This window comes from Leptinotarsa decemlineata, unplaced genomic scaffold (assembly GCF_025532065.1).
Source record: "Leptinotarsa decemlineata unplaced genomic scaffold, Ldec_3_MD MMD2_tig00005521_RagTag_RagTag, whole genome shotgun sequence".
Classification (NCBI taxonomy): Eukaryota; Metazoa; Arthropoda; class Insecta; order Coleoptera; family Chrysomelidae; genus Leptinotarsa; species Leptinotarsa decemlineata.
Genome location: NW_027412631.1, coordinates 1 through 19,553, shown reverse-complemented (window position 1 = coordinate 19,553; position 19,553 = coordinate 1). Strand labels below are relative to the sequence as shown.

General features: G+C 36.3%; 1 protein-coding gene and 1 long non-coding RNA gene across 2 annotated transcripts; both read left to right on the top strand.

Moving 5' to 3' along the window:
* Window positions 1-247: 247 nt before the first annotated feature.
* Window positions 248-4,368, top strand: LOC141484363 (uncharacterized). Its single transcript, XM_074179412.1, has 3 exons — window positions 248-863; window positions 956-1,084; window positions 1,147-4,368. Exons 1-3 carry the CDS (start codon window positions 800-802, stop codon window positions 3,156-3,158), a joined length of 2,205 nt encoding a protein of 734 aa, XP_074035513.1. The 5' UTR covers window positions 248-799; the 3' UTR covers window positions 3,159-4,368.
* Window positions 4,369-14,568: 10,200 nt separating this feature from the next.
* LOC141484361 (uncharacterized) lies at window positions 14,569-15,608 on the top strand. Its single transcript, XR_012466605.1, has 2 exons — window positions 14,569-14,922; window positions 15,229-15,608. It is a non-coding gene; the product is annotated as an uncharacterized lncRNA (long non-coding RNA).
* The last annotated feature ends 3,945 nt before the right edge of the window (window positions 15,609-19,553 follow it).

Genomic DNA, 19,553 nt, shown 5'->3' with positions numbered 1-19,553 from the left:
GGTCAGCCAATCAGAATGGAGAAATCAAACATCGGTCGGTTGAATGTGTTAGATGGAATTCAACTGGGGAATGAAGGTCGAATAATAATAATAACAGTGATGAAACATTAAAACTTTGAAAGTGAAGTAATCAGCGTGGAAGGTGTGGCGTGGTAGAAAATGTGTGATGATTTGTTGAAATGAGTGAGTTATTTAAAAAAAATGGCACAAATGTCCGAAGGGCACTAAACCACATCTTCGTTAATACTGCCGTGTGAAGGTAAAGGGCAGTAAGTAACACTTTTGCCAAAAATCAGATATTGATGTTGCATACCTAAGCAGTAACTGCGCTTACTCCACACATGGTTTGGTATACATTTACGAATCAACTTAGGCCATAAATCGTAAGGCAAACGGCAGTAACTGACGATTTGGCACCACAGTGTTATGGTAATAGGCAGTATCTAACTCAATAATACATTACTGCTGTTTACCTACACAGTTACTCCTAAGATAATTTCAAATGTGAATGTAAAAAGCAGTATCTACTTTCTTCATTTGTTACTGCCTTTTACCTCTACTTTTGTATATGTTGTTTGTATTATTTCAAGACACGAGGAAGTATTTTACCAGATACTGCTTTTGTTCTAAACGTCACATGACAAGTTTTGTCCTCGCATGAATTTGCGCAGGCTTCAACTTTACTGTGGTAGTTAGTTGCTCTCAGTTTCTTGGCGTGCGTAGACATGCGAGAACTTGCTCGGTACGCCAACTAACATTTTGAAATATACTTTGTGTTTATCAAGAAGTTTCAAATAAAATGTCACGGGGCAAATATTTAGTTTCTTTGGCAACAGATAATCGAACGGAAGTATTAGCTCAAGGTATGTATATTATTGAAATGAAGTAAATAGAATATTTTATTGGATTATTTAGACATGTTCATACAGAAATCCAATATAATTTTATATTTTAGACCTTACAACACCGGACTCAAGAACTTTAGCTAATGAAGTTCAAAACAAAGAAGAAATAGATGAACCTATTATTATTCAAACAACTACTACTGAAGCATTTTCTTATGAGACAGCATCTTATCACAGAGGTAAGCACATGATTTTTTAATGAATGTGATTCAAACTATAAATAATGACTTCGTTATTTCAGAACTTTTACAAACATCGGCTAAAAATGCACAAAACGATGAAGAAATTGGTGAAATTACTGGATACTCTGACGATTCAATTGTTGATCCGAATTATCAACAATCTGAGAGCTCAGAAGATAATACAAGTTGCGAAGCTAATGAACATGAAAACATGAATAATGAAATAATCTGTACCCGAAAAAAGAGAAGACTAAGGAAAAATTCAGAGAGGAGGGAAAGGGATAAGAACAGTCATCAATTAAGGAGCCCATGTGCATGCAAGAAGAGATGTGTGGAAAAAATAAATGAACAGAGAAGAGTAGCCATTTGGAATGAATTCTATAAAATGGATTACAATACAAGAAGATCTTGGGTACATGGTCGAATTGAACAAAAAGGTAAAGCACGTTCAACAACGAAGGTGGAAGTACGGAAGAGAAGTAGATCTTTGATGTATACGTTACCTGATGAAAACGCACATTCTCAGACTATATGCAAAAAATTTTTTTTGAGAACTCTTGGCTATGACGAAAAAAATGATAAATTCATTACAACGGTTTTTAAAAATTTGGCACCGGATAGCATAACCCCAAATAGAGACAGACGAGGATTAGCAGCACCGAAAAATAAGTGTAATCGTGAAATTCTGCAACAACATATTTCATCCTTTCATCCATGTATAAGTCACTACCGAAGAGAACATGCTCCTAACCGTTTGTATCTGCCTCACGATATCACAATTAGAAGTATGCATGCTGATTATCTTCAGAAATTTCCGCAAAATAAAATTAGCTATTACACATATCGGAAAGTAGTGGCTGACATGAACATAAGCTTTACAAAATTAGGAAATGAGGAGTGCGACCACTGCATGATGCAGATTCAGCATATTAAATCGCATAATGAGGCAACAGCCACAGTAGTAGAAGTAGACGAAAATCTTAAAAATGCAGAAGGTTCTAATGAATATGAAACAACACACAGAAATAGTACTGGTAAAACTGCTACTACTGATCTGAATCTGTCAGCTCTGGAATCTTCAACTACTAAATTTCGAGCCTCTTGTACAACATGTATGAAATGGTTACAGCATATTGAATTTGCCAAATTAAGAAGAGTAGAGTACAGGAAAGATGTGGCAAGGAAAAAGATAGAAACCGAAGCAGTGAGGAGTGTAGACTTGCAAAAAGTAATAATGCTGCCAAGGATTCCCGCAAGCCAAAAAACATTTTTTACAAGAAGAATTGTAGTTTTTCATCTAACATTTGCATCAATGACAGATGTGAAGAGTAGAGACGTTAAAAAAAATATAGCAGTTTTATGGCATGAAGCTGTGGCTGGTAGGAAGAAAGAAGAAATTGCATCTGCATATTATAAAGCTTTAGTTGAAGAAAGAGATTACCTTAAAGTGATGTATTGGACAGACAACTGCTCTGCCCAAAATAAAAATTGGTGCTTATACACCATGTTTGTCACAATTATAAATTCAAATGTAATAGCCGTGTCTGAAATTACCATCAAGTATTTTGAGGCTGGCCACACATTCATGAGTGCGGATTCTGTTCATCACGGGGTGGAACAGAGCATGAAAACTACAAACAAAGGTAACATTTATGACTTCAACGATTTTGTCAAGGCCGTAGAAAATTCCAATGGGAGAAAAATGAACGCAATATGTTTGACAAATGATGATGTTTTGAACTGGAAGCCTGGAGATTCAAAAGCCAAATCCAAACAAAAAGATAGACCTTTACTCTGCGATATATCTGTGGTTCAGTTCAGACGAGGGAGCCGATTATTATTTTATAAAAACAATATTGATGACGAAAAGTTTAAAGAATATAATTTTCTTAAAGTAAATTTCAAACTAGAAATTCCCAATAAACTACGGGATAATTCTAGAGGTGTCTCTACACGAAAGAAACAAGGCATAATTTCGCAACTATGTCCCCTCATGCCTGAAAACAGACGACAGTTCTGGCTTTCATTGAGAGAAGCTGATGTAGAAGATTTGATAGATAACGACGATTAATTTGTTAATAATATAGGTACCTACTGATTGTTTTCTTTTAGTGTCATGTCAATGGTTTTTTGCTTTGCTTTATAATAAACTGCTTGATTCATTTTGTATTTGTTTTATTCATGGAGCCGATATTATTTACATGAATCTGAAATATTACTTACTTTTACTGTTTCGAATATCATTTTTTTATTGCACTACTTTTAGGCAAACAGCAGTAACTGCTGATTTCTCCACAAAAGCCAAAGTAAGAGAATTTTCTCTTTTGTGAAAAAATAATACATATTCAATAACGATATTCAATGTCTTTTTATTTGAAATCAAAATAAAAATAAATTGCGTAGAACAAAAAAGACTAAAATGACAATATCTCGAAATCATTATCATTGCACTTACTGCTTTTTACTTTCACACGGCAGAATAATAGTCGGATCATGACGTAGAGCACATAAAATGAAAAAGAAACAAATGTAGAATGTATCGACAAAGAAAAAACAAAGATGGCGCAACATGTCAGGAAGGCACTAAGCCGTATTTTCGTTAATAATTGTTCTCAACGTGCAGCATATCAAATGAAAGGGAAACGAATACAGAATTCATCGACAGAAAAAACAAAGATGACGTAACATGTCAGAAGGGCATTACGCTACATCTTCGTTATTAATAGTTTGTTTTCAACGTTCAGAACTTCAAAGAAGAAACGAAGATGATGCCAATAGGGCACAGAGTTGTATCTTCGTTGATAACAGTCACATCATCGCTTGTAGCAGATCAAATGAAGGGGAAACGAATGCAGAATTCATCGGCAGAGAAAAAAACAAAGATAGCCGCAACATATCAGAGGGTAACTGAGTTGTATATCCGCAAATAAGTCACGCACAACACGTCAAGTGGAAGGGAAATTTATGTATAGTTCATCGACAAAGCAAAAACAAAGACGATGGCAATGGGCACTAAGCCGCATCATCGTTAATAATGTTTGAATCTCAACGTGCAGCAGGAGAAGGAGTATAGAATTCATGAAGGGAACTCGAAGATAACGTCATGTCAAAAGGGCACTAGTTTACATCTTCGCAGACAGATTATGATATAGAGCACATGGAAGGGGCATGGAATTGAAAAATATAAAGAAACGTCATGGTGCCATGTCAAATAGGCATAAGGTATGCATATAATGCAATAATTTTGAAATACGTATGAGAGGCATATGTACAGTTGTAGAGTTCTGGAGAAAAAATATGAAAATTTTATTATTCACCTTTGACAAATCTTCAAAAATGAACACATCCGGTGATGAATGAATCATCGTTAACTAAAACATACCATATATTTGGATTCCTCATGGTTGGAAGGTTTCGAAATCGTCAAAAACAAGTCACTTCCGGTTTTCACTTCCGGTAGTCCGATTCCAATGATTTTGGCATCACTGGATTCGTTTAGATGTCAAGAAACATAATTAATCATTTTCCGAAGCCAAAATGTCCTCATTACTCATTTCCGTCATATTAGCTGCAACAGGCCGATGTGGGTACTCATTTCGAATGATTTCATTTGCTGATCATGAAAAATATAATATCCAGCGTCCTATGTGGAATAACAAAGAAAGAATTGCAAATACAAAAAAACTTGAAAAACTTGAAATTCAATGTAATTAGGTTACGGAGAACTATAGGGAAATTCAATAGCAGTAGTTTGAATCATAATCAAATTAGAAGGAACCTTCAAGTTCAGTGTTGATGGTGGGGTGAAGACCAAAAGTGAATAATAAACTATTTCGAGCTTAAAGAGTATGAGTGAAATGTCCAATAAAATACACGACTGCGATCGATCTGTCATTGGTTATCTGACACATTGAAAAATGCACGGAATATTCCTTATGTCATTTATTTTGATTTCTGAAATCATTCATATCTAGTACAGAAGTATTCCTTATGATATTACAATTGTCATTTATTTGATTCCTAAAATCATTCATATCTAGTACATGTGTTTTATATACAAGAGATGACCCCATGAATAAAAATTTAGAGGATGTTGGTCACATTAACCACAGCAAAAAACAAGCATTTTTCAAGCCCCACGTTTTTTCAAATACCCATATGATTTGTAATGTAACGTGTCACGAAAAATTGTGTAGAAATGAGCGCATCTTCATTTTCTTAGGTCTCAGTTTGAAGAAATAACCGTCCACAGATATAAGAAATTTTTATTTAGTCAAATATTTGAAATTTGATTGATCAAAAAACCTTTTCTGTGAAAAACAGAGGTTTTTTCACTTAGTATATCGATAAAAATAATAAATCAGTCTACTTTGGTTGAATCACAATGATTCAAAACAACGCCATCACGTGAAGGAGCATTATTTTACCTTTCTAGTAGATAAAAATTGCTCGTAGACTGTAATCAGCATCATGTTAGTTATGAGTGAGGGGTTAGTTGAACAGGAAGGGAGGATGGGTTTGGAAGTTTCTAACGTAAGAAGGAATCATCAATAAATTCAAAAATATACTACAAAATATTTATTCTAATCATTCCATTAATATATTCACAATTATATTCTACAAGTATCGACACATTTTGCTGCTATTGGAGTTTTTAAATCTCTGTTCCTCAAAGATACTGATAATATAAAGTATTTAGTTGAACATTCATTAATAATATACATATATAACTGCAGTCAAATACAAATATACTAAAACTCATGGGCTAATCTTCTATATCCATAGCATTTGATGTTTGAGGGATAGAATAGTGACCCCAAAAAAGCGTATTGTGTGAATCTGCAATTATATAACGCTTATCATCTTCAGGGCTAAGGGCAATTTTGTATTGGGCGATGGAATGTACTTGATGTTTATCGTATTGAATCAAATTTTGGGTAACACTCATATTCTTTCAATTATCTAAGCAATTCACATAATCATCGAAAGTAATTTTATTCTTCACCACAGGAGATTTGACCTCTTGGTTACCCCCAAGCATGAGATTATTTGATTGATTTCATCCCCATCATAACGATCATTTACCAACTGCTGCCGCTTCTAATTGATATCATCCTCCGTCACCAATACCCTAGTTGCATACAATCTCGATCTAAGGCCTACATATTCAGTCATAGGGACTGCGTTATTTCTATCTTTCATCATCCCGAGAATATTTTTATTCACCAATAGAATGTTGAACTGATCGTTGGAAGGATAATCCGAAGTATCGAAAAATTTGTGACAATCTTGACGTATGATTTCATAAGGATTCTGATTGCATATTCCATAAATCAGGCTATCTGTATCGGTGTGGAGAATCACACAATTACCTCCGAATCGATGAAGCATATAGCCATAATGAAAATCGTATATGGTTGTCTCGTATCGGTTCATTTGGATAAACTTGCAGTTTCCTCAGTTGGACTGCCACCAAATTCCCATTGAAGATCATGAACTTTTTTAACTCTGGTTTAGAAATATAGGCCTCGGCTCCGTAGCGACCAGCCCATTCGGTGAGGAGTCAATGTTGATTTTTTTCTAATATCTTTCATCGTTTTCTCGAATACTGCATTATTCATTAGCTTGAAGGGGTTTTTCCCTAACTCATTCATAGCCCTTCTCCGCAACTCTGTATTCAAATCAATATAAGACTTCAACCATGGTGATTGGTTAAATTGAAGTACTCGATGAATTTTCATGATAACAAGACCATTAGCAATTGCTTGTTTGAGGGCGAAATAATGAATTACATAATTTACTTTGTGATGGAGGGTAGCTATCAAGATGGTGAGCTTTTTTTATCGATTTAGGAGGTTTATTCGTTTTTTTGGAATAACATGTTCAGGGCAGTATGGCAAGTCTTTGTGTGAATCATGTAGATGTTTAGCCTATTCCAGACCAACTTCAAGCATATATCCAACGTCGCTCTCATCAGGTATTGTTGAGACGTCAGTATTGGTATCACACCATTAAAATCCATCACATGGCAGATACTGAGACATCGCCCACCCATACTTGTTGTTTACGTCGAAATACATGTGTTCATGATTGTTCAAATATTTATTGTTCGCATTAGCTCTTTTTTTGTTTATTCAACAAATAGGAACATGTCAGTATCAATGAGTAGTTCCAATTCAACTTTGGTGTAATTAATCCATTCTACGTAAGGCCTGGTAGCGTGAGATAGTGATCATGATCCAGATCATGAGTTCTGAGGCAGCTTACACGAAATTGTTCAAACACGTCAGTGAGGAGGAGAGTAGGAGTGGCCGGAGGATAGAAGCCCCCCACTCCTCCACTTTTCATAAGAGTGTGTGTGTAAAAAAGAGAGGGCCCGATTTGTCATATAAGTGTGAGAGACATAGATATGGGATTGAGTTGATCCGTTTCAAAGATAACGAACGTTTGGCAGCGCAAACAGTTGCATCACCGCCCAGGCCTCCTTGGGACTCCAGCCCTCGGGCTCCCTTGTCACGTGGTCCTAATTAAAAAAGTTTATAGTTATGAGATTTGATCCCAGGCCGTCGGCGTGGTAGACGTTGTCCTTAGCCTCGACACCAACGTGGAATATTGAAAGTGATTGCGAATGGCTGGTATTCATAACGTTTGTTTTGTCGGGACCCATTTTGACCGCATTTTTTGGTTTCCGTAGAATGTTAGGGAAATTGTAATCATCATTTCCTTGTAGAAGATAGGAAAATATACTCAGATTTGGGAAATAATTGATATTTCATATAAAGGTGTGTATGTGTTGTAAGAATGAGAGACACGTGTGACGTAATCGATGGAAAGAGAGATGGATATGGTATCGAGGTTTTACCGGTTGCTAGCGTGATTTCGGTGTTGCCGGTTGTAAAATAAATCGTTGTTTATGGGGCAATGTAGCGTTGCCGGTTTCAAAATTGAGCATGAAGAGTTAGGAATACGACTTGATGGAAATTGGAAGCGCGAAAGTGATATTTTAATAATAATGAAACAGATTTAAGAAAAACATTACAGTTCAACACTTCAACGTGCCGTACTTCAATGTGTACAGGGTGTCTCAAAATACATTAAAAGAAAGAACATGACGTCGAAGTGTACAGGGTAAGTCAAAATACATCATTTGAAAAAAAACATGTCGGTTTAAGAGAAGTCTAGCGTTTCAACATGTCAGAAGGACACTAAGTCGATTCTTTGTCAACCAAGTTAGCAGCATCAGGAGAAAGAGAAGATAACACTCAAAAGCGTCGAGGGGTTACGCGTTGTGGCCTCAACGTGGAGACGATGGATGAGCGAAGTATTCAACAATGACATTTCAAAATACGTTGTTTTGCATAAGTTTCGACCGTTTTACGAGCGTTTCGACCGTTTTTTCATGGGACCGTTTTGCGTGCGTTTTGACGGTTTTTTCGTGCGTTTTCTACCGTTTTGCGTGCATTTTCGATGGTTTTGCGTGCGTTTCCACCGTTTTGCGTGCGTTTCGGCCATTTTGCATGCGTTTATTCGTTATCGTTTCATCGTTATTGTCGTAGCCGTTTTCATGATTCAATATGACAGTCATCTATCACTTAACGCGTTTCGCTAACCAAGTAAGCATCATCCATTCTTTGTCATATGAAGGTTCATTTTGCGAATTTTCAGACTCCTGAATGGAATCTTGTGGAACATTAAGCCTAAATCGACAGAAAAAAACCAAGATGGGGCAACAGGTCAGAAGGGTATTAAGCCACAATTTCGTTATTGATAGTTGGATCTCGAAGTGCAGCACATCAAATGGAAGAGAAACAAAAACAGATGTATCGACAAAGGAAAAACAAAGATCATGTCAGGAAGGCAGCAAGCCACATGTTTGTTAATGATAGTCGAATCCCAACGTGCTGTAACGGCTAGTTTAGCGTTACAACAAAATGAGCATGGCTATTCAGCCCTGTACTAGCCATTGAACAAAATGAATTTGTGGTTGTCTACTGACAGTTAAAGATTGTAGGAAGTTCGGCAAGCAAAACATTCTACGCACTCCACAAAAAGTGTTAAATGCCAGGGGATTAACAAAAAAACAAAACGGGTTCTCGAAATTTGGACGAGAGAATAAGTCGAAAAAGTAGCGAACGGTTCACGAAGAATTTGAAGTGATTTTTTTTTCATCCAAGTTTTGGGACTTTTCTTGGCTGAATCTTATGTTACACTAGTTTTCATGTTTTCTTGTGTAGATACGTTGTAAACGTATCCGTGACATTTGGTTGAAAACTAGTACCTTGAGAGGAATTTATATTCGCTGCTTGTTCCCGCAAAATCGTAAGTCGAAGATTTTCATACACAATTTTCTTGTAACTCGAAACCGAAAGTTTTCAGGCAGCACTTTTCAACAAAATCGAGAAGCTGCCGAATTTCATATATGATCGTGGATCCTCATCAAAAGAGGTAGTTTTACTCTTACTAGTAATTAAGTAATAGGTTTCAATTTATTTTGTTGTGCATTCTAGGTTCTTACTCAAGGGTCTCACTCTAGGATCGTACTCTAAGTCTCACTCTTAGTCTTGAGCCAGTCTCAGTCAGTTGAATCCGTGACACAATTTTGATGTACCTCGATGAATTTGAATGAAATACTTTTTGTGCAGTTAGATTGGAGAGTGCAATGCTTTACGTTTGGAGAAGACTTCTTTTGCTACCAAGAACCCTATATACCCTTATGCTTTCTCGGAGGATTCGCAGTAATTGAAGAGTAACTTGGATACTATAGAATTGGCTATCGAAGAATTCGAAGGTACTGAACAAGATGGAAAATATAAAAGTATCACCTCTAAAATTGCGCACTCTCTAGGCCGACTGAACCGTGCTCACCCAGAAAGTGTCGTTGAAAAGAAATGCATTTCAGACATAAGGCTCAAATTTCTTCTGGCTTTCGATAAATTACAAGAGAAGAGCAAGAAATTTCGGAAAGGTAGGGACTCAACTGTGTTTGACTTATCGGTCATACGAGGTACTGTTGGTGATCCTGGAGCTCAGAGCTCTACTGTTGATCTGGACGGAGATTCGAGTGAGGAAGACGATATTATTACCCGGATAAAACCCGTACCAGTACGCGACTGGGGACTGAGATTCACGGGAAAGAAAGGAGATATGTCATTGAGTACATTTTTGGAGAAAGTCGATGAGAGGAGACGTTCTAGTGGTATTTCCCGAGCTGTATTATTCCGAGATGCTGTTGATTTATTCGAGGGAGACGCTTATATTTGGTTCAATATGGTGAAGGACTGGGTCACTGATTGGGAATCACTAGTAGGCTTGATGCGCGAACAGTTTCTTCCTGATAATTTTGATCGTGATCTATTTGAAGAGATTAAACGACGTACGCAGGGAACAAAAGTAAAGGTACTAGGCGGGTTCTGGCCCATTCCTTATGGAGATTAACATGGAAAACGGCTAAGGTCCATTCTGACGTTTTTGGTTCCTTTCAAGGTCACGCGTACGGCAGAGTCCAATCAGAGCGCTCCAAATTGTCACATGACCCAGATGCATCGTCGCGAATACACCACACTGGCGCCACCTATGAGTCACTAGCTGAACTATCTATTGGTTGAAGAAGGACACTGTGAACACTAATCCTAGCGCCACCTATGAGTCACTAGCTGAACTATCTATTGGTTGAAGAAGAACACTGTAAACACTAGACATATGGGTGTTGTCATGCGACGCAGTATGCGCAGTTGCCGGTTTTATGATGTCTGTCAATACGGATCGGTGTCTGTGCAACTGTCAAATGTCAATGAGGGTGCAGGACGGTGTCTGTGAGGGGGAAACGTGTGACGTCATCGACGCAGGATGGAACGAGTATAGTAGCGATTTAAGCGTAGAACTCCGCCCCTCGGCTCCCTTGGTACTCCACCTAACCTATCAGCTCCCTCGGCCCCTTCAGTCACGTGATATTAATTAAAAAAAGTTTATAGTTATGAGATTCGAACCTGGGTCGTCCGCGCCGTAGACATTGTCCTTAGCCTCTACACCATCGTAAGATATTGAAGTTAACTGCGAATGTTGGGTATTTACAGCGTTAGTTTTGTCGGGACCGAAATTGACTCATTCATTATACTTGACAGCATTTATATTTTTGATTTCCATAGAATGTAATTGTCATTATCATATTGAAGATAGGAAAATATTGGGAAATAATTAATATTTCATGTAAAGAGGTGCATGTGTGTGTAAGAGCGAGAGGCGCGTGTGACGTAATTGATGCAAAGAGAGATGGAGATGGTATCGAGATTTACCGGTACACAGAGTCATCTATGAGTCACTAGCTGAACTATCTATTGGTTGAAGAAGGACACTGTAAACACTAGACTCATAAGACTGCATCTGTCAAATGTCAATACATGCCAGCATGGCAGGTTCGGCGTTGCCAGTTGTACAATAAATCATTGTTTATGGAGTAATGTAGCGTTGCCGGTTTTGGAATTAATCGTGAACTACTCAACGGAAATTGGAAGCGCGAAAGTGATATATTTTATAATAATGAATCAGATTTCAGAAAAAACATTACAGATTAATGAGGCTGTATCGTTTCAAAGTGTGATCCCTCAATGTTACAAGGTATCTCAAAATACATCATTGAAAACAAACATGGCGTCGAAGTGTACAGGGTGCGTCAAAATACATCATTTAAGAAAAAAACATAACAGTTCCACGAGGCTGTAAGTTTTCAACGTGCGATCCCTCAATGTGTACAAGGTATCTCAAAATACATCATTGAAAAACAAATATGACGTCGAAGTGTACAGGGTGCGTCAAAATATATCATTTAAGGAAAAAAACATGTCGATTTAAAATATGATATTAATGTGTATACAGGGCGTTTCAAAATACATCATTTAAGAAAAATAAACATGTCGATTCAACAGAAGTCTAGCGTTCCAACATGTCGGAAGTCTCGTATCTTTGTTAACCAAGTTAGCATCATCAGGAGAAAGAGGAGATCCAAAAGTGTCGAGAGGTTAAGCTTTGTGGACTCAACGTGAGGGCAATGGGAGAGCGAAGTATTCGACAATGACATTTCAAAATACGTGGTTTTCCGTGCGTTTTCGATCGTTTTTCGTGCGTTTACGATCGTTTTTCGTGCGTTTACGATCGTTTTTCGTGCGTTTACGATCGTTTTTCGTGCGTTTACGATCGTTTTTCGTGCGTTTTCGATCGTTTTTCGTGCGTTTTCGACCGTTTTCCGTGCGTTCATTCGTTACCGTTTCATCGTTATTGTCGTAACGGTTTTTCGTGTTTCAATATGACAGTCATTTATCACTTAACGCTTTTCGCTAACCAAGTTGGCATCATCAGGAAATGACTAACGTACATGCTTTGTCATATGAAGATTCATTTTGCGAAATTTCAGACTCTTGAACGGAACCTTGTGGAACACCCAACCTAACTTCTGTTACAGAGTGGTGTCGGTCAGCCAATCAGAATGAAGACATCAAATATTGCTCGATTGATTGTGCTAGATGAAATTGAACTGGAGAATGAGGGTCGAATAATAATAATAATAGTGATAAAACATTAAAAGCTTGAAAGTGAGGTAGTCAGCGTGGGAGGTGGTGGCGTGTGTGAGGATTTGTGGAAATAAATGAGTTATTACAAAAAATAATAGCGCAACTGTCAGAAGGGCACTGAGTTGTATATTCACTAATAATGATCGGATCGTCGCACACAGCACGTCAAATGAAAGGATAAGAAATGGAGGAAGAATTGCAAATTCAACAAACTTGTAATTAAAAAATGTTGGGTTATGAACAACTATAAGTTTATTCCAATTGCAGAAGCTTGATTCAAAACGCAGAATTTATTGACAAAGAAAATGAAAAAAATCATTGGATACTGAAACATATGATATATTTGGATTCCTTAGGGTGAGAAGGATTCGAATCCATCAAAAAACGACCACTTCCGGTCCTCCGATTTCGATGACTTCAACATCAATGGATTCGTTTAGATGTCATGAAACATAATTAATCATTTGTCGAAGCCAAAAGGGCCTTATAACCTATTTTCATTATACTAGCAGCAACAGATCGATGTGGGTACTCATTTCAAATGATGTCATTTGTAGATTATGAAAAGTATAATATCGAGCATCTAATGTGAAATAGCATAGAAAGAATTGCACATTTGAAGAAAATCATTGAACATATTTGAAATTAAAAGTTGTTGGGTTATGAACAACTACGAGTGAAATGTAATTGCAAAAGTTTGATTCAAAACACATAATTTGTTGACAAAAAAATGAAATAATCATCGTATACTGAAACATATGGTATTTTTGGATTCCTTAGGGTGAGAATGTTTCGAATCCGTCAAAAACAGGTCACTTCCGGTTTTTACTTCCGTCGTCCGATTCCGATGATTTCGATATCAATGGATTCGTTTAGATGTCAAAAAACATAGTTAATCATTTTACGAAGTCAAAAGGACCTCATAACCTATTTTCGCTATACTAGTCGCAACAGGTCGGTGTGGGTACTCATTTCAAATGATTTAATGTGTAGACTATGAAAAATATAATATCGAGCGCCTAATGTGAAACAGCATAGGAAGAATTGCAAAGAGAATCATTGAAATAACTTTGGATCGTTACGTACATCATGTCAAATGAAAGAAGAAAAATTGCAGAATTCATCTATAAAGAAAAAACAAGTATGGTGCAACATGTCAGAAGGGCACTTACCCACATCTTTATTAATGATAATTGAATCTCAACGTGCAGCACATCAAATGGAAGGGAAACGAATGCAGAATTCATCAACAGAGAAAAAAAAAACGGAGACGATGCCAAGAGGGCACAAAGTTGTATCTTCACTAATAATAGTCGCATCATCACATGTAGTACTTCAAATAAAATGGGGAAAAAAAAGCAGAATTCATGTGTTTGTTGCGCTATTCAAATCCAAGGTGACATGGATCAATGTCAACGCTGAATATGCATCTAACAAAGACTCTTTGATTTTCTTTTGTTTCATTTCAGAATATGTCATCACTAATTTTATATTCAAACCCAAAGTGACATTGATCACTGTCAATGTCGAATCTACATCCGGAGATACGCAGTTCTCAAAGCGACGAAACAAAGGCTCTTTGTTTCATATGTCATCACTCATTTTACTATAAATACGTCATGAATGGCGAAATGAGTTAGTTGCATCCGTTGAAAGTGATACCAGTGACAAGTGCACCGATTCTATTTGAAAGTAAGTGTTTTAGGTTTGACTTTTTCCTCAGATGAATTTATTCAAATGTAATTTAATTGAAAATTGGTGAGAATTGTTGAATCATTTGATTTCCAAAATTTTTTCGATATATATATATATATATATATATATATATATAAATATATATATATATATATATATATATATATGTTGGATGATTTCAGTCAAATGTTTTACATGTCGTAGTTTGTTTGAGATAGTATTCGCATATATTGTGAATCAAAACATAAAGCTTTCATTGTTTATTTTTCACAGATGGATTTACAAAAGTTGAATGCAAGTTCGATCGTGAAGAGAAAGCCAAGTATCAAAGTAGCAGATTTGCCTGTGGAGATGCCGCAGAGGATATTCACTGCCAAAATCGTGAAAGGAAAATTTGGTGAGGCGGTCTTGTTAGATTTGGAGATAAAGTATCATTTCTGCCCCACCGAGTGACAGAGGCGTATCGTCCTCACTTAGAAGAATGTTCATCAGGAAAATACGCTATTGTGTTCAAAGGGTTGATGGACATTGGGAAACCGAATCTTGTCGTTTCATTTGAGATTGTACAAAATTAAGGTTAGTACTGTTTCCATTTTTTTCTTTGTTTTATAGGCAAAGAGTTTTTGGGTGTATACAATATTTTTCATTCGGGTCAAAAATTCTCACTCACAGATATGATCCGCATAAAGTAGTGTTTTCATACAATATATTTCCTTCACTTAGTACGTGCAGAATATGTGTTTTAAATTATTTATTTTGAATGACACTTGATTTTTTATTTTCATTATAAGTGTAGCAATTACTTTATGAAAGACATTACCCTCTCTGTTGCCAAAAAATTTTTTTAGTGTATGTTTTATTGAAAAATCGAATTTATTTCAGAATAATACATCAACGTGTGCAGAATCAGTCAAAGTCATCTCAACAACAACATTCAAAAACGTCATAGCAACCTTTCCAGAACGAGATTCAAATCTCAGCAGTTTCCATTTTTTTCAGTCTATAGTTGCACATTATGAGGCTAGAATTTGTCGATATTCAGTGATTTGTTGGACAAACTGCGTCTATTCAATATATACACAACCGTAATGAATTTGGAAGACTTTGAATATTCATCGTGGTGTGTTCCAAAATTCAAGAAAAACACGCCGTTCTGTATGGGTCATTTCAAAGGAAATTTGTTCAGCTGCAGTCTCAATAACGTTGATATTTTATATAAATGGCTTTATAATATACTACCAAAATAAATAAAATACATATCACACACATTTTTTTTGAAAATGAAAATTTATCTTATACAGGGAAAGTTGTCAAAAATATGCAATAACAAAAAATTATATACCAGATTTTATAGAGATGAAGAAACATCATATTGAAAGATACTAAGTTGACAAAAACAGGACATTTTAGAAATAAAGGAAATAAGTTTGTCTGTCATTTTAAATTCTGATTCGTTGGGTCGATATAACAAAAAGTGGCATTTTATATCTTGAATTTTATTCAGTACATTATTATAGATGATTGACATTTGTCATTAAATTTCAAGTGTGATATTTGGAAATTCATTTCGTATTGTAGTTTTTTTCGAAATTCCCATTCAAAATAGCATCCTTTGATATAGATACCACCGGACGAATCTATTATGTGTAGATAACCTGAGTTTCAATTGTTCGGAGTTCTGAGTTCTTGTACATATAAACATAACAAAGTAACGATACAGACAAATATGAAAAATCGTCATAAAATAATTCAAATCCATTCAAGTGAATACATGAATTGAAAGATATTTCAACCTCAACTTCGATATTCTGAAACAAAAACACACAGTATTCACAATTCCATCTTTCGTTATTCCAAGTTCATAGTCATCAAAATTGATACGATTATAATATATATAGGAATATAAAACTATCTTCAAATACAGTTGCATGAATGCACATCAAGCATTTTGCCGTAGTAAGGTGACCGGGGCAAAGTTACAACTTCAGCATAATATGAATGTTTATAAATATTAGGGAAGGTCAAGATCATAACAGGTATTAAGAAATTCATTCGGTGTCCAGAGCTTTCGGAATACAATGCAAATAATTTTCTTTATGAGTATTCGTTCGATATTAAATATTATTACCTCAAAATATATCGAAATCATAACACGTTTGCGATTCATTTTTTCAGTTACATTTGAAAAGTGAGTTTCAGTTTGCAGAAATAATAGCCCACACATGTTGGAAATTTTGCCATAGTGTGGTGAAAATCGTATTGAAAATTCTACGAAATATAAGCGCATACATACAGAGTGAATCAATATTTGAAATATGTCGTTTGGAACCCCCCATAACCCTTCTCTATCGAATTTTGGTAGAAATGATGCTGAGTCGTATTGTAGAGTTAACGTTCGAAATTGGGGAAAGTGAACTATTCAACAGTTTTGCGTGCGACGGTTTTGCGTGCGTTTTCGAACAGTTTACGTGCATTTATTCGTCATCGTTTCGTCGTTATTGTCGTTTTTTTTTCCTATTTCAATATGACAGTCATTCAACACTTAACGCGTTTCGCTTACCAAGTAAGCATAATCAGGAGATGAATAAAGTCCACGCTTTGTCGTATGAAGGTTCGTTTTGCGAATTTTCAGACTCCTGAACCGAACCTTGAGGAACAATCAGCCTAACTTCTGGTACAGAGTGGTGTCGTAAGCCAATCAGACTGGAGAAATCAAATATCAGTAGAATGATTGTTTTAGATGAAATTGAACTGAAGAATGTGGGTCGAATAATAATAATAATAGTGATAAAACATTAAAACTCAACTTGTGTTACAGAGTGGTGTCGGTCAGCCAATCAGAATGGAGGAATCAAATATCGGTCTAATAATTGTGTTAGATGATATTGAACTGGGGAATGTGGGTCGAAAAATAATAATAATGATGATAAAATATTAAAACATTGAAAGTGACGTAGTCAGCGTAGGAGGTGGTGGCGTGGTAGAAAATGTGTGAGGATTTGTGGAAATGAATGAGTTATTAGAAAAAAAAATGGAGCAACTGTCAGAAGGGCACTAAGTTGTATATTCGCTGATAATAATCAAATCTTCGCTTACAGCACGTCAAATGAAAGGACAAAAAATCCAGAATTCATTGACGAGAGAATACAAAGATGGCGCAACATGTCAGAAAGACATTCAGTCACAATTTCACTCATGATATTTGGATCTTAACGTGCAGCACATCAAATGAAAGAGAAACGAATGCAGAATGTTATCGACAAAGAAAAAACAAAGATGACGCAACATGTCAGAAAGGAACGAAGCCACATCTCCGTTAATGACAATTGAATCTCAACGTGCAGTACATTGACTGAAGAAGAAAAACAAAATGCAGAATTCATCGACAGAGAAAAAAACAAAGACAGCGTAACATGTCAGAAGGGCAATGAGCCGTATTTTCGTCAATAATGATTTGTTCTCAACGTACAGCACATCAAATGAAATGGAAACGAATACAGAATCCATCGACAGAGAAAAAACAAAGATGGCGCAACATGTCAGAAGTGCACTAACCTGCTTCTTTGTTAATAAAAGTCGCATCGTCACGTGCAGCATATCGAAGAAAAAACAAAAGAGGCAACCAAAAGGGCACTGAACCATATTTTCGTTAATAATAGTCGGATCGTCGCATTTGACATGATTCATTCACTCAAAACTGAAATGTTTAGAAAATACCAAAGGAGATCTTACGGTGACTATAAGTTCTGGTATGCTTTGTTAGGTATCGAATGATGCGTGCAATTTCGTTAATTCTAGCGACGTGATTATTCCAAGATATATTGGTGTCCATTTGAACCTCAAAAAACTTATTGAAGCAGAAGGTGGAATCCCAAAAAAATATCAGATATAGTACAACAAGTCAGTGAAGAGCGGCTTTTTTCTGCAGAAAAATGTTTGAATTTCTTCAAATTTTCCAAATATCTGTAACAGAAAGACAAAACTCAGCTGCGGAACGCTTCTATCTACGGTAGTAGATAGAAGCGGTAGAAGTATGTGTCGGTAGTGTGTAACGAAGGTTTCCATTAAATTCACTGGTTGCGCCCTCTGGAGGATGTTTGTTGCGATACACCATAGATGACAATATTTATTGTTTATCATTTCGAATCCGTTGAATACAAGGGGTTTGGAAATAGAAAAAAACAACGTTTTAACGCTTTGTAGACGTGTTTGATGCTCTATGACCAACAACCGTTATCCATATTTTCATTATTATCCGGATTGTATGACCACCAAACATTCAATTTTATTGGGATTGAAGGGAGCTGATAGGTTAGGTGGAGTACCAAGGGGGCCGCTGGATGGAACGAGTATCGTAGTGATTTAAGCGTGTAACTCCGCCCCTCGGCCCTATTGGCCCCCTTGGTACTCCACCTAACCTATCAGCTCCCTTCAATCCCAATAAAATTGAATGTTTGGTGGTCATACAATCGGGATAATAATGAAGATATGGATAACGAGTGTTGGTCATAGAGCATCAAACACGTTTACAAAGCGTCAAAACATTGTTTTTTTCTATTCCAAACCTTGTATTCAACGGATTCGAAATGATAAACAATAAATTTGTCATCTATGGTGTATCGCAACAAACATCCTCCAGAGGGCGAAACCAGTGAATTTAATGGAAACCTTCGTTACAACTACCGACACATACTTAACTTTAGTAGATAGAAGCGTTCCGCAGCTGAGTTTTGTCTTCTGTTACAGATATTTGGAAAATTTGAAGAAATTCAAACATTTTTCTGCAGAAAAAGCCGCTCTCACTGACTTGTTGTGTATATCTGATATTTTTTTGGGGTTCCACCTTCTGCTTCAATAAGTTTTTTGAGGTTCAAATGGACACCAATATATCTTGGAATAATCACGTCGCTAGAATTAACGAAATTGCACGCATCATTCGATACCTAACAAAGCATACCAGAACTTATAGTCACCGTAAGATCTCCTTTGGTATTTTCTAAACATTTCAGTTTTGAGTGAATGAATCATGTCAAATGCGACGATCGAATATTATTAATCGAAATATGGGTTCAGTGCCCTTTTGGTTGCCTCTTTTGTTTTTTCTTCGATATGCTGCACGTGCGATGCGACTTTTATTCACCAAAGAAGCAGGGTTAGTGCACTTCTGACATGTTGCGCCATCTTTGTTTTTTCTCTGTCGATGGATT